The 22,696-nt window shown below is 37.1% G+C and overlaps 1 protein-coding gene across 1 annotated transcript in view; it reads left to right on the top strand.

The window, feature by feature from the left end:
• Positions 1-22,696, top strand: part of Itga8 (integrin subunit alpha 8) — a 121,141-nt gene that overhangs the window by 11,621 nt on the left and 86,824 nt on the right. Inside the window, exons 3-9 of the mRNA XM_090318951.1 lie at positions 7,820-7,920; positions 9,030-9,153; positions 12,362-12,423; positions 13,483-13,528; positions 16,523-16,648; positions 17,100-17,144; positions 21,712-21,755. Coding sequence (XP_090175077.1) covers positions 7,820-7,920; positions 9,030-9,153; positions 12,362-12,423; positions 13,483-13,528; positions 16,523-16,648; positions 17,100-17,144; positions 21,712-21,755 — 548 coding nt within the window. The remainder of the gene's footprint in view (positions 1-7,819; positions 7,921-9,029; positions 9,154-12,361; positions 12,424-13,482; positions 13,529-16,522; positions 16,649-17,099; positions 17,145-21,711; positions 21,756-22,696) is intronic.

Here is a 22,696-nt window from a genome sequence, read left to right as displayed (position 1 = left end):
ACTTCCACTTTCTTGTTCCTCTAGCTGCCTTATATAAATTGGCAGAATTCTTGCTGACAAAACCGTTTGCATGAGCTAGGAGTTTGGCCTGGTGGTTGAGTGCTTGCCTAGCCTGCATGAAGCGCCGGATTCAATTCCTCAGTATCACATATAAAGGAAAAGCCAGAAATGGTGCTGCTGTGGATCAAGTGGTAGAGCTCTAGCCTTGAGAAAGCTCAAGGACAGCTTTCAGGTCCTGAGTTCAAGCACTGGGACTGGCAAAAAAAAAATAATTCGCATCATATCCAGAAAGGTCCATCTGTATTTCCCAGAAACACCTTGCATAAGACCTCCATCATGTTACATATGAAAAACATTTGAAATAATATGATGTGATGGAGAAAATTCACTCAATTTTATTACTCCACAAAACTCGAAAGAATACCGACTTGCTACCTCTGAGTATTCCAAACAAGAAATTGGACATGTGAACTCTGTTCTAGGAAAGGCAGTCTAGACATGGACATAATTATAGCAGAAAATTTACATTTGTATCCAGAGAGGAAAAGTGTCTAATAGGAAGGATTGTATTACAATCCGCCCTATTATTATCAGAAAGGCATACATTTATGTTATGAAGCTTTACTAGCATTTGGTTGTAATATGAAGCCAAATATTTAAATCATGATTGGAACACATGATTTTTGAGGTTTCCTAGGTTCCAGAAAAGAATAGTTTATTTCTCTGCTGTTAAATTAGAAAGGGCTCCATTGCATAGACCATATATAACAGCAACAATGTCTAGGAAATCAGATAGTTGCTACCTTATGTTATTTCTTCTACAAATTTTGTTAGCTTGCATTATTTGAGAATGTGTTATAGGATAAGCTATCTTATTTTTCGATTTGAGAAAAGCATATGTTGGGACCTACATTTTAAAACAGTGCATAGGGAACAGGCTAGAGAAAGTATTTCATAAAGGTAAAAACTATTTGAAATTAAATAAGAATGAAGAAGCTACTTGAACACAGGAAATCCTTCACCTGAAGGTCAGCTAGGGTTCAGGGTCCTGAGTATTAGGACAGGAGTACCTAGGACTTTATTTAGTAGGTGCTTGTATTTGCACACACACATATACACACTTGTTTGTATCGCATACATATATTAGATGAATCCTTGATCTCCATTACATAAAATATATTTAGTCAGAATAACCCCTTTTGTGGATGTCAGAGGGGAAAATGAATTATTGCAATCATTTCCTTAAATATTTGAAAATTCACATTAGGATTGCCAAAAGTATGAAGGCTACAGAGGCATTCTTTCAGCACCCGTCATTAGTGGTTGTGGAATATTGAGAGTTAATGCATTTGGAAGTTAAAGTATCTGTGACAGAAAAACCAACACACATTCCTGTCTTGGATTTGTTTCTTTTAGAAGAAGAGATCTGGCCCTTGCTGCTTTCTTCTGAATTTTACCTATGCCTATTCTTTATTCTCATAGACATAGTTTCAACTTCAATGAAACTTTCATATACATAGTTTCAACTTCAATGAAACTTTTACAATGTGCATTTGACTATGATAAAGATTATAAGCCAACATTTAAAGATTTCATTCCCTCTTTCCTGATTAAAGCTGTCTGGACAGCTCCTGTAACAGCTTTAAGAAAGTCCCTGAGGGGACAGACTGGAAGGTGCTGACGGAAGATTGTAGGAAAACTGCCTGTTTTCCCACTATTAAGGTCGTGAGCTTTATAAACAGTTTTCCAAAATGATCCCTCCTGCCAAAATGTTTCGCCACACGTGTGTCAGTTTCAGCCAGTCCCGTCCCTCTTTGCCTGGTAGATCTATCTTCACTTCTTACAATTCTTCCTACTTTGTTAATCTAAAAGATTAGAAAAGCCTGCTGTAGCCCATGTGTGCAACACATCTCACTGCCCCTTATTCCTGCTGGGAAAGGCCTGTTCCCAGGAAGAGAGGGAACAAAGACTAGAAATCTGGCCACCCCACCCCCATCCCCCACCCCCGCTGGATTTCTACCCACATTGCCCAAGGCTTCAAACCCAGAAATGGAGGATGAGCCAAATTAATACTGTTATGAACACCAGTGGGAATTTCCAAGGCTAAACTGAAAATCTTTTCAAGGATCTTCAAGGTACTTTTGTTCGATCCTAAGTGCAATAATGCTTACTATAAACACTCAATAAAACGTATTACCTAGAAATAGAAGAGGACATTGAAGAATGTGTGTGAGTGCCCACGCACGTGTGCGTGTGTACATTTGGAAGTTAATTATCTGTGACATAAAAATCAATCTTTCTTGAAAACAGATCCAAGAAAGGAATGTGAGTTCAGAAATATATAGACAGTATTGCAATTACATATTTATATGTATATACAGTTCCTTCATGATAACCATCATTCATATTATTGTCCAAAGAGAGAAAGACACACAGAGAAATCTAGAGACAAAGACAGGAAGTGACAGAGACTGAGAATACTATGTCTAAATAAAAGTAAAATCATACTGAATGATACAGCATGAAGAAACTTCCAAAGTGCCAGATACCCTGACACTTTATGGCTAATTATCAATTCCTGGAGGAAAATGGTCCCCATACAGTTAAAAATGGTACAGTTAAAATGGTTCACTATATGAGGAAAGAAGAACATGTACCCCAATACCTGAATTCCTAATAATCAATATAATAACCAAAGAAGAAAATGAACAAAGGGAATAAATGAGCAAGTCAGAGAAAAATATGAGGCCTCTAATTAAATCTAGATTGAGTAAAACATAAACTCCCTGAAATTAACAAAATATGGATGGATGTCCCTGCTGTCTTGTGCTACAAAAGGGCCTGGAAAATGGATTGTTTCTGGAGGCCAGTTGACATAGCTGATGAAATGGACAATCAATTCCTAGAACCCACTAATGTAGTTTCTGGTCTGGTGCCAGAGAGAAAGCCTTTACATATGCAAATGACAGTGGATCTGAGGCTCTCAGAACTCATGATTATAGTAATAGCAAAATAGAAAAAAAGTTTTATATGTGCATAAAATGGATAAATAACATTTAGTGAGATGCAATACTATACCAAAGTTAAAAGGTATGAACTGAGAATCTCTGCTCAAAGCCATCCTTGGCAGGAAAGTCCTTGAGACTCTGATCTCCAGGTAACTAAACAAAAAGTTGGAAAAAAGCTGTGGTTCAAATGGTAGAACACCAGTGGGTAAAAAGGCTTAGGGACAGTGTTCAGTCTCTGTGGTTAAGCCTCAGTACTTGCATACATGTGGGCATCCACAAATACTTTGAGTCATAGTATCTAAAAGCGTCTCCACGCAGCATCTTTTCTCTTGAGAACATGACGTATAGATTCCTCCTTAGCCATACCAGTAGGTGACAAGCGTTGTTATTACTGTTTTCTTTGTGGCTTGGGATTTTTTTTTATTAATTACAATGTATCTCATTTATTTTTACCATTGATACTTTTTCAGGTTCTTAGAACCTCTTTTTTTTTAAATTAAATTTTAGTGTTATTTTGGAGCTCTTTGCAAATTCCTTTCTTAGACAAAAAAAAAAGAACTAAACCCATTCTCTCATCTTTTCACTTGTTCAACTTTATACTCTTTTGCCATTTAGGGAACTTTATAATTGTAAAACTTAAACTTTAAAAGGCTTTTCTCTCTTTTTGTTCGTGTGCCTGCTTTTGACTTTGCCTTTTCTGTGACACAATGCCCTCACTGAAAGCTACTGGACATTTTCAAGAGTACCAACTAGAGTTGACAATGTCCTGGGGTCCTCAGGTCTTTCCAGAGACCATGTGGCCTTGCCCTGTACACTTCAGCTATGTCATCAGGACATCCACGTCATCAGGCACTGGGGTTCGGGCTTGGTTAGGAAAATGGAACTCTCGTGGCTAGGGAGGGACTTGCAGCTGAGGCTTACATGTCCTTGGGAAAGGCTGGGGCGTGAAGGTAAAGTTTCTGCGATCACAGGATGTAATCTTTATTGCCGGAAGCACCGCAAAGGCATGGCTCTGTACAGGTCAGTTGGGAGTGACTGGCAGAGCACTGCATCTATCACCACGACGCCCCACATGCCTGAACCCACTGCTGCCAGCAGAAATCTCCCACGAACTTCTCATTTATCTAGACTGTCAGCTCTGGCCAGACAGAAAAAAAGGCTGATAGGGGCTGGACAGTGCTGAGTGTTGACAGAATGGGAGATATTTTTAATAAAAGATCACATCAAATTTAGTTTAAAACATTTCTTCCATGCCTCAAAGGGTTTGGGGAGCAGCAAGATGCCAGGTTACGTGGCATGAGAGAATCTTGTTCAGAAAATAAGGTGAGAAACTAAGATAATGCCCTTTTTCAACATTCACCTATATCTGCTTCTCTAAAACAGAATAGTTTAAAAGGTATCTTTTGGACTTTATCAATCAAGGAAAGAATGATGCATCTAGATCAAAACTTCATCATAGTAAATTGGATCCTGGGACAGTAGAATTCTTCTTTATTATGTTTCTTAGATTGGATATGGGATTAATAAATTAGTCCATTTGTTTGTACTATTCATCCAGAAAAAAATGTTACTGAAAAAATTGCAATGATTTCCATGCTCAGTGAAGTTATTACACTGTTGAACCTGAATTAAGAGGGGAAAAAAAACTTCCTCAGGGAATACCCACCCAGGTGAAAATTACATCATTTAATCTGATGAAGCCAGGTCCAGCTTAGAACCCCATCATTCATTTCCTTCTTCAGAGAAGCCTGCTTTTCTTAAGTGCTTTGGGCACCCTCTCTAATACAGGGTTTGAGCTCCTAGTCTTCTTTCCATGGCTCTTTAGTTGCTTGGTAGGTTAGAAATTTCAAAGCTTCTATAGTATTCCCAACCCCAAGCTTAATCAAAGCCAGACTGACAGTCTTGGGAGGTGTCGCAGTTTCACTCCTGCACACTACAAATCATGCATCTATTATGTGTGCATGCACGTGTGAGGTCTTTGCCAGTTCTTAGGTGTAGATTGACTTTCCAGGTTTCTACTTAAGAGATTGTCTTTAAGGATATGCACTGTCGGTTGGAAACCTGAGATTTCTGTTTTATGTGACATTTTAATTTATAAGGAATGTTCTTGTCCATCTCTCTGGTGATTTTGGTGAATAATGATTGCTGTGTAGGAAGAGGAGGGGGAAGGTATCCTCACCCTTGTTTGAGAGAAAAAATTAAAGATTAATGAGCAGAAGATTAAATAACTCACCCAAGATCATTCAGCCAGTGCTGATAAAATAAAAAATCCTTCAGCTCTGAGTTCTGCAATCATCCAAGTTGCTAGACCACAAATAGAAATGTTTGCTGGGCACTGGTGGCTCATGCCTTTAATCCTCACTACTCATGAGGGTAAGATCCAAGGATTGTGGTTCAAAGTCAACCCACACAGGAAATTCTGTGAGACTCTTATCTCCAATAAACTACTCAAAAAATCTGGAAATAGCACTATGGCTCAAGTGGTAGAGCACTCACCTTGAGCAAAAAGAAGGTCAAGGACAGCACTCAGGGCCAGAGTTCAAGTCCCAAAATACACAAAAATTAAATAAATAGGGCCAGGAGTTTTGCCTAGTGGTAGAGTGCTTGCCTAGCATGCACAAAAGACCCAGGTTTGATTCTTCAGTACCATATATGTAGAAAAGTGCCAGAAGTGGTGCTGAGGCTCAAGTGGTAGAGCTCTAGCATTGAGAAAGTCCAAGGACAGTGCTCAGGCCCTGAGCTCAATCCCAGGACTGGCAAAAAAACATTAAATAAATAGAAATGTTTGTATTTTTTATTTTAGACTATCAAATTTCCTAATTCATTGCCAAGTGGTATGCACTTTGGAGAGGATTTCCAGAACTTGTCCTTTTTTTTTCTTCCCCACTCACCATTTTTTTAGCCATAGGTTATGTGGAATAATGAGATTCAGATGACTTTTTCATATACATATATGGTGATATTTTAAAATGCCCATATACATCAAAACACAAGATTTCCAAGAAGGAAATTCAAAATATCCGACTAACATGTCCACAATGTAAATTCTAGGCTCAGATGGTTTATATATAATTTATGCTTTCTAAAAAGTCTGTAATCATAAGTAAACTCCATTGAGGGTTTAATTATGTGTTTATTTTGGCTTTACAAATGAGGAGTTAATATTCTTTTAATAATATATTTATTAGAGAGTCAAAAAGAAAAATGTAATATATATGAAAAGAAAGACATCTAAATGAGATAGCCTGGTATGAAGGAATTCTTTACCTGTTATTGATGGAGTTCCAGTCAGGGAGGGAGCACATGGGAAGTGAGCTGACCAGAAACTAAGAGAGAATGCAATGAAAAAGCCTCTGTTTTTCATTAGCCCTGAAGTGGGTTGTAAGTGAGTAGAGTTTCTCCCAGCCAGCCCCTCTGGTGATGACATGTGTGTAGAGTCTGTAACACTGTGTTGGGGCTTTCTCTTTCAGGGACTGTGTGGACACGTGTTACTCACTTAAAAAAAAAATCTAAGACCTTGGAGTCCTTCATCCTGGTTCACTAAAGATATGATAAGAAACCTTGAGTTTTCCAGAAGGATCAGAGAGAATCTTATATGTGTCACTGTTGGAACCGATTTGAAATCCTTTTAAGCAATTGGAATGCTTTGCTCTTATATCTGGAATAAGTGAATAGGTTTGGAACTAGTAAGAGTCCACGTGAAGTGAAAATTGTAGTTATCTGAAGTATAAGGCATTAGGAAATGCTTCCTTTAAGATGTGAACTATCACGTGCGCATTTCCATTTATATTTATCTAATAAAAAGCCTGGCTTAGCCTTTAGGGGAAAGCCCCTGGTATATAAAAACTACTTTTCAAGTGCTGTGAGTGTGTGTGTGATTGTGTGTCACATTTTTTCAGTCAACTCATCTATTGATGGACACTTAGGATGAGCCAGTATCTTCTCTATTGTGAATAGGCAATAGACATAGAATGTGCCTTTTCATTTCCTATAGATTTCCTTTAGCTGTAAACCTAGAACTGGATTACTAGATCATGTTGCTCTTGTAGCTTTAGCTGCGTGAAGAGCCTCCGTACTGTTTTCTAAACTGGCTGCACGATTGACTTTCCAAACGGCAGTGTGTAATGGTTCATTTGTCTCCACAGCCTTACATACTGCTTCACCTTTAGTCAGTTGAAAACTTGCTACTCTTAACTGAGGTACGATAATACCATATTATAGCAGGTCCCTGGTGATCAGGGATGTTGAGTGTTTTGTCATAAACCTGGTGACCACTTCTATCTCTTCTTTTTTGCTGTTGCTTACAGTGTGTTTATTTAGACTCATTGCCTAGTTTGTAATTGGGTTGTAAATCTCAACTTCTGCTTCTTGAGAAGCTTGGATTACAATGGGAGAAAGCCTCAATGTCTGGCCTTATTTTTGGGGGCGGGGGGAGAGGTGTCTCATGGTTAAATATGAATTGAGTTTTCTTGCTATTGTTTTCATGTCTTACATATTTCAGAGATGAAGTTCTTATCAAATAAACAATTTTCAAATGCTCCCTTCTCTTCACTTTTTCCTTTGGTGTATAGAAGCTCATTATCTGAAGCAATCTCATTGGCCTATTTTGAACTTTTGTTACTGGTGCCTCCAGGTCATGTGAAGAGAAAAATCCTTTCCCAAGCCAATGTCAGAATTTATCTTTGTTTTCCAATAATAGCCTGAAAGTTTGAAGTTGACTTAGGTTTTTTTCATATACAGATTTATGACTGAGTATTTTAATTAGCTGCCAATTTTCACAGACAACTAATCATTTGTATCCTCTTTCTCAGACAATAGAAAGATCAAAGTGAATGGAACCAGAGAACTCATAGAGTTTAAGTCTAATCAGTGGTTTGGAGCAACTGTGAAAGCTCACAAAGGGAAAGTCGTGGTAAGTCTGAGCTGTGTGGCTGTGGGGATGCTTTGGGTTACTGGGTGCAGATAAGTTCTAAGGCTTTTGCCCAGAAAATTTCCTTTAGATAGGAAAATATTACACTTGTTGATATTTTGAAGGAATCGAGTGCTTAAAGTTGAATCATTTTACATGGGCAAAGCTTTGGGGAGTAATACTTGTCAACCAGACAAATCAGAAGTGACTTAGAATGATGGGAAAATAAAAAGAACATCATTTAAAATTGACTTAAAGAGTGCCTTAAAATTTAAGGAGAAAAAATGGTATGCATATTCTAAAAATGTTTAAATGTATTGTGGTATCATTGATCTTGTTTAGAATAAATGGGAAACTTTATTTAATTCTTCTGAAATGCAAACAAGAGGCTCTTTCACCTTCAGTTTTTCCATGAACAAAATCATGAAAAATTGTTTTCATTACTGAAAGTGAGGCTGTCCCCTAATTTGCAAGCCAACAATAAAAACTTCTTAAGATGTAACTTCAATGGTTAATCTTGAGAAATCCACAAAACTGGCTTTTCTGCATTCTCCAATTTGAAAATCTTTGTTTTTCTAAAGCCATAACTGGATTTAAAGAAAGGAACTAGCTCCCATTTCTAAGCCATCACCTTATTTCATTTCTATTTGAAGATCATTTACTTTTACGTAAGTCCAATTTGGGGAGGTAAAAAAAAAGGAATGCAAAAAAAAAAAAGATAGAAGTTCTTTGCTTTTAGAAAGTTATTTTCTTTTGGGGCCGGGAGTTTGGCCTAGTGGTTAAAGTGCTTGCCTAGCATGCATAAAGACCCAGGTTCGATTCCTCGGTACCACATACATAGAAAAAAGCCAGAAGTGGTGCTGAGGCTCAAGTGGTAGAGCTCTAGCTTTGAGAAAGCCCAAGGACAGTGCTCAGGCCCAGGACTGGCAAAAAACAAAAACAAAACCCAGAAAGTTATTTTCTTTTTACTTAAAATTCTAGAGGAAAGAGCTCTATCCTTTGTATATGTTCAATTTTTTGTTATTAATGATCATTCAAATGAAGCTATTGTACTAGTATCTTACATTGCCTTTACTGCATTTAATGCATTTACTGCCTTTGATAATTTGTAGGCCTGTGCACCTTTATATCATTGGAGAACTCTGAAACCAACACCTGAAAAGGACCCAGTTGGCACTTGCTATGTAGCGATTCAGAATTTTAGCGCATACGCAGAATACTCTCCTTGTAGAAACAGTAAGTTACTTTTCTTCCTTGAAACAGAAATTTAGCTCCACAGCTTTCTAATAACAGCAAATTGTAGTAGGCAAGAGAGTAGTCCATTCTTCATAGGTCTCTTATCTTGATGACAGTATATTCTCTCAACTAACACCAAAAATAATGGTGTGGAGAGCTTGTCACTGCTTCTTGTTATTCCCTTTGCCTAACTAACTTGTGAGATGGGAAAGGCCAAGGTGAAGCATAGCCTATGGAATCCAGACTTTAGGGAGTATGTTTTAACGTGAGTTTGAATTATTCTTATAAAAATGTCAATTATAGTAGGCATGATTTGTAAATGTCATAGACAGGTTCTGATGCCAGTTTATCTTCTGTGTTCTCTTGAATAGCAATATACCCCAGCAAAGGTATAATGGAGTTTAGGCTGAACTATAAAAGTTAACTAAATTGCCAAATATCATTTTGGCTCTAGTGTACTTCCAGTTTCCACATTCTCATGGGCTCACTAACTCTTAACTTGTACTTCTTCCTCTTCAAATCATCCAAAGAGCAGACTTCCTGTCATGGCTAAGAAGTCACAGTTCATTAACACAAAGCCAGCTTGTTCTTGAGCATATGGTTGATTTCGCAGAACAAGGACATCAGTGAGATTATTTTCAAAAGAGAATTTAAGGCCTCCCTGCTTATGCTAATTCTTCAGCATAAACCCACTCCATAGATACTGCGAACAATCTGGGAACCAATGTGCTCATTCATATTAAAGTCAATTTGGCTCTTACACTCATTCATTATTCAGGTGAGGAAGATATTTTACATATGCTCTTCACTTCTTTGAGAGTCAACACACAGTAGTGAATGAACAGTGTGTATAACTCCGGAGTCCCGATTTTACTTCTAAGAAATAATTATGAAGTGCAGAAATATTCTAAAACTTCAGGAAGAAAGATTCCTTCAGCTGTCATAAATTAGAATTCCACAAGGAAAAAAGAAATAGCTTTGCAGAGGAAATAACTTTGCACTCTACTAAAATTGCCACTCCAAATAAACACTTCAAGTTGGTTATTTTCTCAATGATTTTTTTCATGGAGCATATTCCATTAATTTTTTTCAGTTTCCTGCTTTAAAGTGAAATACCTTCTAAGAATGGTCGTATTTCTTTCCTTTGAATAATGTACAATATTAAGAGTAAAAAAGAATAGATTTTTGAATGGATTTTAAGGAAGGCTATCCAGTGATTAAATATATTCAGTGTAATACACTTGTGTTCATATAGCAGTATGTTACCCGTTCACAAATATTTTTGATGTGTGAAACTATTTTTACCCCTGAAATTCTAGAAAACTAGTATCTAGAGATTTGAAGTTGTACAGTTCAGCTTTTATCTAAACCTTACAAAATTCATAAGTAGAAAACATAACGTGCAGTTGTAAAAGAAGGAAGGAACTTTGTCAACATAGACTGGATGTGGTAGAAAGGTAATTTTACAAAGCAACGGGAGCAGATGGAAAGAATGATGATGGTGAAGCTAAATAAAGTCAACTAAATCCTGAGGAAAGGAAACAAGGATAGAGAGAGGAATACATGTTCTAGGAAAATCGGGAAAGACTAGATCTGTCTTAAGACATCTACAATAGGCCCAGACCAGCTCAGCCTATAAGTGTCTCCTGTGAGGACATCCATTTCTTGCCCCATCCCCTCCTTTCAGTTTCCATTCAGTCACAGCCTTGATAAGAGAAAAATATCATTTTTCTGTGTTAAGTGTATCACTTAACTACTTAACCAGATTTGGACTAACCTTTAAACACTTTAGAAATGATAGAAACTCTTTCATAGTATGTTACAAATAGCAAATTTGTAATCATTTCATTTATTTATTTTATTGTCTTTAAATAGTTGCTCAAAGGGGTTTTCGATTCAATTCATGTATACAATGCATATTGACCAGTCTCATCCCTTCCAGCTTTCAAATTTGTAATCTTAATGCCCCAAGAATATTGATCACCGCAACCTTGGAATGGTTTATAAAAGTGCATGGTGACATATGATTGGCTATTCAGTTAGTGAGTTACATCGGAGAGGATAAACATAAATGTAAGCCAGACCTTGATAGTTTCATCTTTTGTGAACATTAGCACAACAAAGTCCCTGCGAGAGTCACTATGATCAGAAATGCAGTTTTCAAATTTGCATAATATATCTTAATAGAATAATCCAAAATTAAGTTCTTATAAAAAGAATAAAAACAGCAGTGTTTTCCTTGCCCCCATTCTAAACCTTTACCACAGATGGTCTGTCTGAAGCTCACCTGGTAAGAATGATAGGAGCCATGAGCCAAGAAGAGAGGTTACTGTCAAATGAACAACGTGTGTGTGTGTGTGTGTGTGTGTGTGTGTGTGTGTGTGTGTGTGTGTGTCCCAGTTCTGAACTCAGGGCCTAAGCACTTTCCCTAAGCTCTTTGGCTCAAGGATAGCAGGCTACCACTTTGAGCCACAGCTCCACTTTTGGTTTGCTGGTGGTTAATTGAACATAAGTATCTAATGGACTTTTCCTGTCTAGGCTAGCTTTGAACAGTGATCCTTAGGTCTCGGCCTCCCAGGTAGCTAGGATTGCAGGTATGAGGGCACCTGGCCCCAGTGGAGATTTTGGAATCCAGTAAGAAGATGGACATTTTACATATTTGAATGAATAAATTGTAAAACCCAATATAAATTCTTGTTCTTTGATGTTTTCCCTAAACACGTAATGATTTTGGGTTCGGCATGTTAAAAGAAAAACCGTAATCCTCACTACTCAGGAGTCTGAGATCTGAAGATCACACTTCAGAGACAGCCCATGCAAGAAAGCCCATGAAACTCTTATCTCTGATTAAGCACCCAAAATCAGAAAGTTCAAGCCCTGAGTTTAAGCCTCAGAAGCAACACACACACACACACACACACACACACACACACTCACACATGTGCACAAACTCATACACACAGATAACCTTAAAAAGACATTTCTTCAGTTGATATTACTGTAAAATGACATTGCTACTTGGAATAAAAATAGAGACAGAAATATATTTTTAAATTCCCTGGAATTTTTAAATAAATACAAAGTACATCTTGATCGTTTTAAATTTAGGAAGTATACAGAGAAAATAACAGAATATTCTGAACTGGCTATTAATATACAATTTTTGAAATGATGACATTGTTACATCTGAATATTTTGATTATTCCAGGCAAAGTGGACCCTGAAGGTCAAGGTTACTGCCAAGCAGGATTTAGTCTGGATTTTTATAAGGTACATTTTAATACTTAATGTGATTTTTTTTGTTGTTGTTGCTGTTATTTGCACACTGTTTTTCATTCCTCCAATAACTATCATCAAAGAGACTTTATGAACACATCTAGCCACATCTGGCAACTTCCTTATGTTTTTATTGGTATTTTCCCTTTTATATTACATAATACACATGTAACTCCCTATTAGCTATATATGGTTAAAATCTATAGCCTTCCCACTTCGTGGAGCAGTTATTTTTAAATGAAAATCTCATGAAATCAGAAATAAATATGTTTTTGAACATATCACAAGAAACTATACATAGTTTTATCTCTTAACTGTAATTGACTGACTTCATTTAATACTCATAATATTAAAAGTCACATATCCTTTGACAAAATTAAAAACAGACATCTAGTGCAAATATGATGGCTGGGAGATTGTATGGTTTTGGAAATAGTGCGAACAAACTTCAGTGTATGTTCTGTTGGACTGTCTAGTTGTCATGTTTCTATTATTGCTTTTTGGTTTTAATTTTTCCACTGAAAGTTACAGTTTTAGGTAGTATAGAAATGTGGCTATAGGTTTAGAAAATGCTTATGTTTCCTAGTGTGCTTTCTCCTCTGCAAAGAGGTATGAGAGAAACATAATAGGCACAATTATGGCCTTGAAAATAAATTGGAACACAATTTCCTTTTTTATAACAAAGGTTTTTTTCAAAAGACCATGCCTGCTAAATGTGTACAACACTAAGCATGTGGATATTTTGCTTACCAGAGTCAGGGCCAAAAAGCAGAATTTATATAGTCTCAGGGGAGAGAGTTCAACATGCCTAATGAAGTCAAATTAAAATTGTATAAAGTGATAACACTAAATAATTGAAAGCAAAAAAGGAAGAAATGATCCGATATAAGTTGTCTGATATTAGAACCTCTTTGAAAACAAAATTGTTTTTGAGGAGTACGGAGGAATAAATTGTTAGAGCAATGCTTATTAGCCACAATGTATCACCTTTTAAAGGTTTTTTTTAGTGTTTCTTTTTCAATTATTGTTCCTGCTTCTGTTTCTGTTTTGCAGAACGGAGACCTTATAGTAGGAGGACCTGGAAGCTTTTACTGGCAAGGTATGTTCTGTTACCAGAGGTGAAAAACATGTTTGTGCCATGTGCCAGTAGCTCACTCCTATAATCCTAGCTACTCAGGAGGATGGGATGTGTGAATTGTGGTTCAAAGAAAGCAGGAAAGGCCGGGAGATTCTTATCTCCAATGAACCACGAAAAAAGCCAGAAGTGGAGATGTGACTCAAGTTGTAGAGCACTAGCCTTGAGCAATAAAAGCTCAGGGACAGTGCCCACCCAGGCCCTGAGTTCAATCCCTTTTCTCCCTTAAAAAAAAAAAAAAGAGAGAAGCATGTTTGTTGTTATAATCAAGAAGGAAGCATCCAGTAGTGATCTTTTATTACATTGATACATTGATACGTTTTCTCCAATAAAGCATCATTTCAATTTGTTCTTTGTTATTACATGGTATGTAAACATAGTCTTATAACTTTGCAGTTCAGTTTCTCACCAAGACTTTGTTGAGGCTAATACCAGGCTTCATGTTAAAGGCCGGAGACTTTATTATGAGTGAAGACAGACATAATTTTAATTTCATAGAGCTTAGTATCTGGGGAAAACTTTCAGGAATCAACTTGAGAAGCTGCAACCATTACATACACTATGAAAGAAAGGGAGGTCATATTAGTTCATGAGGATGCATAAGATTCTCCAGGGACACTGCATACAGACGTTCTACTCTGACCATTGGCTGAGGGATTAGGGCTAGAGAGCCATGAACCCAGGTTCAAAACAAAACATACAAAGGACATGCTTCTCCTAATTCTAAAGTGCTACAGAGGCCAGTAATAGCCCAAAGACCAACCAATCTGACAAGTAACCCTCAAGAGATCTAGACCTTGCAGAGAAGTTAGCTTGGTAAAAAAAAAGAAAGCTTATTAAAAGCTCTGGAGAAACTAGGAATCCATGGAACAGTCCTCAGTATAATAAAGACTGTGCATGACAAACCCACAGCTAGTATTATACTTAATGGAGAAAAGCTAAAGCCATTCCCTCTAAAATCAGGAACGAGACAAGGATGGCCACTCTCTCCACTCCTCTTTAACATAGTATTAGAATTCCTACCCAGAGCAATAAGGCAAGAAGCAAGCATAAAGGGGATCCAAATAGGGAAAGAGGAAGTGAAACTTTTCCTCTTTGCAGATGACATGATTCTGTGTTTAAAGAACCCTACAGACTCCACTTCCAAGCTGCTTGAGCTGATTCAAAACTTTGGCAAGGTAGCAGAGTATAAAATTAACCCTCAAAAAATGATAGGGATAGTCTATTTTATCTGCCATATGAAATAGTTTGTGAAATACAACTTATATTTGAAGTTGTTCATTAATTATTGCTGTATATTAACAATGGCACTGAAAAATCTTCAGCCAAATGCTCAGCTATAACAGGAAAAGTTAATGTTCAGAGTGAATATTTATTTATTATGATATCTTCAAAATAAAAATGTTTTATTAGTAAAAAAAAATTAACCCTCAAAAATCAACTGGCTTCCTATATGACAACAATGAGAGGAATGAGGCAACAATCAGGAAAGCAACTCCTTTTGCAATAGCCTCAAAGAAAATAAAGTACCTAGGAATTAACTTAACTAAGAATGTAATGGACCTTTTGATGAAAACTTTAAAACCCTGAAAAAGGAAATTAAAGCAGAACTGAGGAAATGGAAAAACCTCCCATGCTCCTGGATTGGAAGAATCAACATTGTGAAAATGACAATCTTGCCAAGGGCTATCTACAAATTCAACACAATACCCATCAATATCCCAATGTCACTCTTTAAAGAAATAGAAGAGGCAATCCAAAATTTCATATGGAATAATAAGAGACCCTGTATAGCTAAAAGAACAGCATAGGAGGAATTCAGACTCTACTAAAAGCTGTAGTGATCAAAACAGCTTAGTACTGGCATAAGAACAGGCCTGAAGACCAATGGAATAGAATTGAGGACCCAGATATTAACCCACAGACCTATGGCCATCTAATCTTTGATAAGGGAGCCAAAAGAATAGAATGGAAGAAAGATAGCCTCTTCAACAAGTGGTTCTGAAAAAACTGGTTAAGCACATGCAGAAAACTAAAGTTGGATCCTTCTTTGCCACCATGCAACAAGTTTAACTCCAAATGGATCAAAGACCTCGAGGTAAAAGCAGATACACTGAAAACTTTACAAGAAGGAATAGGAGATACACTAGGTCTCCTTGGCACAGGTCAAAACTTTCTTAATAAGGACCAAGAAACATAACAAATCAGAGAAAGTCTGGATAAGTGGGACTGCATTAAACTGCAGAGCTTTTGTATGGCAAAGGACATAGCTAGCAAATTAACTAGAAAGCCTATAGAGGGGGAGAAGATCTTCACTAACCGTACAACGGACAAAGTCCTCATATCTAAAATATATCAACAGCTCAAAAAATTGAATCACTCCAAAACTAATCTCCAATGAAACAACCATACAGTATGACACTAAATGAAAGGCCCTCTAGGATATAGAAACAAAAGCCATATAATGAGTGATTGTTATCCTTAATGTACTATGTTATCTCTCATCTCTTTTGCTGTCCCTTGGTTATCTTATATTGTTAGAGTATCTCACTTTGTTATCTGATATATTGGATATATTTGTATTTGGTTATTTGAAATCGGATAGGGAAAGGGGGAAAACAAGATGAGGGGTGGGCGTGGGGGGGGAGGGAAATGGGGACCAAGACATGAGAAAGGGTATCAATGTATGTGAATTAATGCACCTTCTATCTGGCGAATATAATGTAACCCTTCTATTAATTACAATTACAATAAAAATATATGAAAAAAGAAAGGAGAGCTTATATGCAAATGTTCTGCATTAAATGATGTAGTGAAGGTAGGGGGACCAGAAATAAGGAAGCAAATCCATGTATCTCCCAGGGCAGTGTGTGTGGTTCTATATTTGCGAAAGGAGTGCAAACCCCTTCAAACTTCTTGCACTTACTTAGTTCATGTATTCTGTTTGTTTACATACAGGTCAGGTGATCACGGCCAGTGTTGCAGATATCATTGCAAACTATTCGTTCAAAGATATTCTAAGGAAACTTGCTGGAGAAAAGCAGACAGAAGTGGCTCCTGCTTCCTATGATGATACTTACCTTGGTGAGAGCCATTGTCCAAGACATTTCTGGTTTCTCAAAAGGCAGACTGAAAGCACATGCAGACTATTTTCCTCATTTTAGCATTGTACTCATAACCAGGCTTATGGAACTTTATCTGCTTTATACAACTACTTAATAGCAACAACAATAATAAGTTTAAAAGCATCATTTGCTATAACAGCTAATGGTGTTCATGTTCTGAAAAGTGACCTCAGAATCTGATAATTTTCCTCCATATCCACCCAAGATCAGTATTATGGTCTGTTGCGATTTTAGCATTTTAGTGCAGAAGTGTTACTACCAGTGTGATAAATTTTTTACCTTACAGAGTCTCCAATTTTTATAATGTGTGGAGATTTCTTAATAAAGCTATACATGTTTTCCTGTAGGTAAAACCCATTTATTAAGTCATGATTTGTCTGTTTTTGTTTTTGTTTTTAACCTTACAACAGGATACTCAGTTGCTGCTGGGGAATTTACTGGGGACTCTCAGCAAGGTAAAAGATATCACTGAATTCGAAATTCTAGTTATGTAGATGTCCAAATTTCAGGGTGGTCATATTGAGTGGGCATATGAGACAGCAGCAGTCCTTTCATTTAAAAATGCATAGAGATATGAAAATGAAACAAAGAAGCCTATTGTGGATGCTATTTGGGGAATGGAATGGGAGGCAAGGAGTGTGAGGAGGGGATCAGACTGCTCGAAATGCGATGTAAATATATGTGGAAATGAATCAATGAAATCCCCCATCCTGTATAATTTTTTAAAAATAGCATAAGGCAAATTGGCCCTTCTCATTTTATTTGCCATGGAAAATGTACAGAAAATGGAATCTCAGATGTAAATGATACCACTTAAAAAAATAATATATTTTGGTACATCTGAAACCTCATTGACTGTAAAAAGTCACTATCTAATTAAGTGAAATATTAAAGCAGTAGTCCTGTGTTATGAATGGAAAGTATAGACAATATTTGTGTTCTTAGAAACAGATCCATTTTGAAAAACTAACATCTATCTTTTTTACTTTGCTGGGTGTGTGTGTGTTTGTGTGTGTTTTCAATCCTTCAATCCTTCCAAAGGCCAAGTGTTATACTTAATTTTTAAGCCAATTTCAAATGCCATTTTCTCCTGAAATAATTTTTGACATCCTTTTGTAAACTGTTACATCATGCCAATTTTTACTTTCCAAAAGTTACCATTTATCCACTTGTCAAAAGTTTTGCACACCCACTATGAGCCAGGCTCTTTGTTCTTTGTGCACCTCTTTACAAACAATCCTTAATCACAAAATTGATAAGTTACTGGCTCTGATAAACATTAAATTATGAACACAGAATAATATCTACTTTAAAACTCTGGAAAATACTATGACAAAGATATAGACATAGAGTAAGGGATCTGAGTGTAACATATGAATAACTCTTTGAAGGATGAGGGAAAGTCCAGACAAAGAAGCCAGCTTTTATCTGTTAAGGTATGTAAAAGATTAGAAGGGTCAAGGAATTGAATCTAATTTTACTATAGTAAAATGAGATTGGTTGGAGAAAAAGGAGCAGGTCAGGTCATGGAAAGGAATCTTGAATTTACACAGCATGCAAGACAGAAGCCATAAAGGATTAAAGCAGAGGAGTAAATATGGTATAGTCATGTTTGTGATCTAGAAAATATACAAGAAGAGAGGAGTAGAAGAACAAAGAGAAGAAGAGAAATCATACTGTCAAATTTCTGTAAATCTAGGTGAGATGCAAGTAGGTAATAATAAATGGTGTCCTATATGGTACCTTTATGCTCACACCTATCGCCTTAACATATATACATACTTTTTATTTTTCTCCCTCACAAGGACCAGACTCTGTTTGGCTCCCAGTGAATTCATATGAGATTCTAAACCATTGGAGTCAAGATTCACAGAGATTCAACTTCACTGCTGCTATATTAATTAGGATATGAGGGCCTCCCTGATTCTCATTCTTCCCTTTGCATATTAATTATTCAACATTAAAGAATATTAGTACTTTAAATACTAATTAGTAGTAATTAATAATTAACAATCACACTGAAAAGTTTCTATGTATTTATATTATTTGGATGAGAAGATCCCTACTTCCTTCCAGATTCAAATGTGTTTGTGACTCATAAAGAGTTAAGTGCTTCTACTTTTAATATGGAATTGGTATGATGAGCTCCATCCTGGCCCTGAACAGTCTCAGACTGGATGCAGGAGAAAGAAGATATGATAAGAATAACCAACTTTTCTGTCAAGTTTTTGGCTTTTAACTGCCTACCAACTATGGGCTCTGCAGTGACTAAATCACAATAAATATTAATGCCTCCTTTTAGAGCCGAAGGGAAATAGAACGTTTCACATGGCTTATAATATAGTAAACAAAAGATCTTCAATAAATGCTAATCTTCTTTCTGCTTCTCATTAGTGGATTGGACAGCCAAGTAATAAATTTCCAAGTCAAGAACCTATTTGTTTTCCCTAAACATATTGTTGATATTAAGAAACTTCTGAATAACCATGAATTACTGGAATGGATCTGAGAGAAAACTATTTTCCTTTCCAACTAAAAATTTCTGTAGTTGAGTGACAGTTCTAATTTGACATAGATCCCAGACCCTGGGCAATTAAAGTGTTCTGATCATTTATAAGTGATTATGAATATCTTTAACACTGATTTGGTCATAAGAGGCTGAAAACTTCAAGGTTACTATGTGTGCTAGCTGATTATTCCTTAAATTGTGAAAGTTTTTGGGACAGGAGATACGGTGTTTTCCATTCATCTTTTAGCATAATCCACCCCCAGTTCTGTCTGGTTGACAGAGCTAAAATTAACCAAGTAGAATCAAATTGTAGTTTATTTCCAGGAAATTAAAATCAGGAAGATTTTAATTCACATCTCCAAAAAGATTATTGAAATCTAGGCAGTGTCAGACCCACCCTGAAAACTTTCGTGGCTAGAGACTCAGTCCAAATGGCTTTGTTTATCTGGACTCCATCTTATTCCCCATTTCCTTTAGAACCAGGGATGAGACTCGAGCAATTCTTGTTTTTTGATTCCCACTAACACACTGTTTTCCTTTTCTTTTATGTTTAAATGCCAGTCCTGAGGCTTGAGTTCAGGGCTTGGATTCTGTCCCAAGGTTTTTGTTTTATGTCTATATAGTTATGTTTATATTTCCATTACCATATCCATAGCTTTGGGTATGCAGTTATTGAGTCCTCGCTCTGTCCCAAGATTTTTTTGTTGCTGTTGTTGTTGATTTTTTCTCAAGGATAGCACTCCAACATTTGAGCCACAGCTACACTCCAGGTCTTTTGGTAATCAATTAGCAGTAAGAGCCTCATGGATTTTCCTGCCCATGCCAGCCTCAAACCATGATCCTTAGGTCCCAGCCTCCTAAATAGCAATTATTAAAGGTATCCAGCTTCATATTGTTATCTCTCCTACATTAAATAAATTCTCCTATTCCCCGGCCTTCCAGCTTCCATTCCCCACCTGCATTACTGTTTTGAAAGAACTGTATTCTTCTCCACCTGCAGTCTCTGGCTGGCAGTTCCTTAGCTCTCTCCTCTTAATCCCTTCTGTTGGTCCTGTTTCTAGTCCACTACTCCTGCTAAGCAAACCACATGCCTCCACATTGTGCATCTTCCCTGGCTAACAGTAGTGTTGGACAGAATGCCCCATCCATCCTCATTCCTCCACTTGGCTTCCCTAACCCTGGCAGCTCTCTCATTTAGCTCACACTTCACGTTTCTCAGGTTGAAATCCGTAGACCAGTTCTTCACTGTGCAAGTTCCATCTTGGTGATCTCCTCTGGTCTTAAATTGAATTCCAGGCTGATGAATCCAGCTCTACTCAAATTCAATGATTAACTAAATACCTCATCTCCTCCACTGAGGGGAAGATGATAAGGCTCTCCGAGAAGCATCGTCATACTCCAAGTTTCCCAAGGCATAAAGCTTGCAAGTCAGCCTCGAGATGAGGCCTTTATTATATGTCCCATGTCCAATCCATAAGCAAATCCTTCTCTGTAAACCCTCAAAATACCTCTGCTTAGACTACTTCTTACCTGATCCATAGCTCCTACTCCAATTGAAATTTCCACTATCTCTCACCTTTAATACTGAAGTAGCTTCCATCACCTGCCATCTTAACTTCCTACCTGAGGTTCCTGATCTTCCTGCTGTCATCCTTACCCTTCTGTAGCCGACCCTAAATTGATCTTCTAGAAGCAGAAGTCAGATCACGTCATTCTTTACGCCCACTTGTTCCCAACTCAGTTTGTTCATTGAAAATGATCCTAGATTTGACTGCCAGGATTGTCTTCAAACCACAGTCCTCAGATCTCAACCTCCCGACTAGGTAGGATTATAGACACAAGGCACTGGTGCCTAGCTAGAAATACTCGTGAAAGATCAGCTATTCCAACTGCCATATATTTCAAGTGATTGGGAAAACTTAGAGTCAGTAATTTATCCCAGTTATATGACAGACCTGAAGCTGGAACCACTGCTTTCTCATACCCTGCCTATGGGAATATTCTCAGCCTTTCTCACAGAGTTGTTTCCTCTGCCATTGAAACTTTCTTCTTGGGAAACTCGTGGCTTCCAAATTGCCCCTGATGTTGCAACCAACGGTTGTAGAAAGCCCGCTTCCTATACTTTATAATATGTGGCTTTTCCTTGGGTGACCAAAATTGTTTTAACATGTTTATGTGACAAGAGCTTTATTTCTATGCCTATATAAAATATGGTCCCACGTTGAAGGCATACGAGACTTGACATATAAATAACATGAGAAGCCAGCTGATGTTCTACAGGCAGAAATATACTCAGATTGGTATGTAAATTGAGATGTTTCACAGTGAAGCCTGGTTCCTGTTTTCTATTATTTACCAAAAAAAATGAAAAAGTAAATGTAAAAAGCCTTCAGTTCCAACTTCTAATCCTCAGCGTAGTGTTTGCTCCTTTAAAAGGCAAAGTTTTTATCATCTATTTATGGTATAGCTCAAAATATAAGTTCTCCCTTCTAAAACAACTATTTTATCCTCAGAATTGGTTGCTGGAGTTCCCCGAGGAGCACAGAATTTTGGATATGTGAGTACTGAGAGACAGAGCTAGAATGCTTTCATGCTGGTATAAAGAAATTTTTTCTTCCTTACCATTTTTAAGGACTTTTAAACTTTCTTTGAATAATGATATTCTTCCACTTATTGGGGGATTTTTTTTCAGGCATGCAGGAAGAAAAATAAACCAGGTGCAATTTGCTCAGACCCGTGTACTTGATTAGCTGCATGGCTTGTGGGGCCTAGTTTAAAATTTAAATGTGGGATATATATATAATTATTAAAATGTAAGACTTACTTAAAAACTCAAGACAGTAAAAAACAGAGAATAAAACCATGAGGATCTATCTAAGCTCGGGCTCTGGGTGACTACATTGGTCTCACACTGTAGAGCTAGTATGAGCTACATGAAAAGTATAGTGTTATTGTGGAGGCTGCTATTGTTATCATCATTGACATTTGACTATGTCTTACATGGTAGAAATAATAATATCAATTGTTATTTTACTAATGTCTTGGTTTACTAAGATTGCCATAAGAAATTTCCATAAACTGTGTGAAATTTCCACAAGCAATGTAGGTGAATTCTCCCCTAGTTCCTGGAGGTCCCCAGTGTGAAGTAAAGGTTAAGAGCTTGTATATGCTTCCCCCAGAGCATCTGGAGGAGGTTCTCTCTTGCCCCTTCCAACCTCCGGTGTCTCCTGGTGTTCCTTGGCTTGTGGCAACGTCATTCTACTCCTGCCATCTTCAGCTTACCATCTCCGTTATCTATGTGTATCCTCGCCTTTTTTGTCAGAACATAAAAGTCTTGAGGCCTCCCTAAAATGAACACATCTCAAGATCCTTAGCTAAATTCATCTACAAAGATACTATTTCCCGATACAATTTCATTCTGTATTTTCATATAGATATTGAATTTGTGCTACCATTCTTCAAGTCTGCTATAACCAGCTGCAGAAATAGTCTTTATAA

This window comes from Megascapheus bottae, chromosome 26, assembly GCF_031878675.1.
Source record: "Megascapheus bottae isolate mThoBot1 chromosome 26, mThoBot2.hap1, whole genome shotgun sequence".
Lineage (NCBI taxonomy): Eukaryota > Metazoa > Chordata > Mammalia > Rodentia > Geomyidae > Megascapheus > Megascapheus bottae.
The sequence above is the reverse complement of the archived record's forward strand: the minus strand, read 5'-3'. Positions and strand labels throughout refer to the sequence as shown.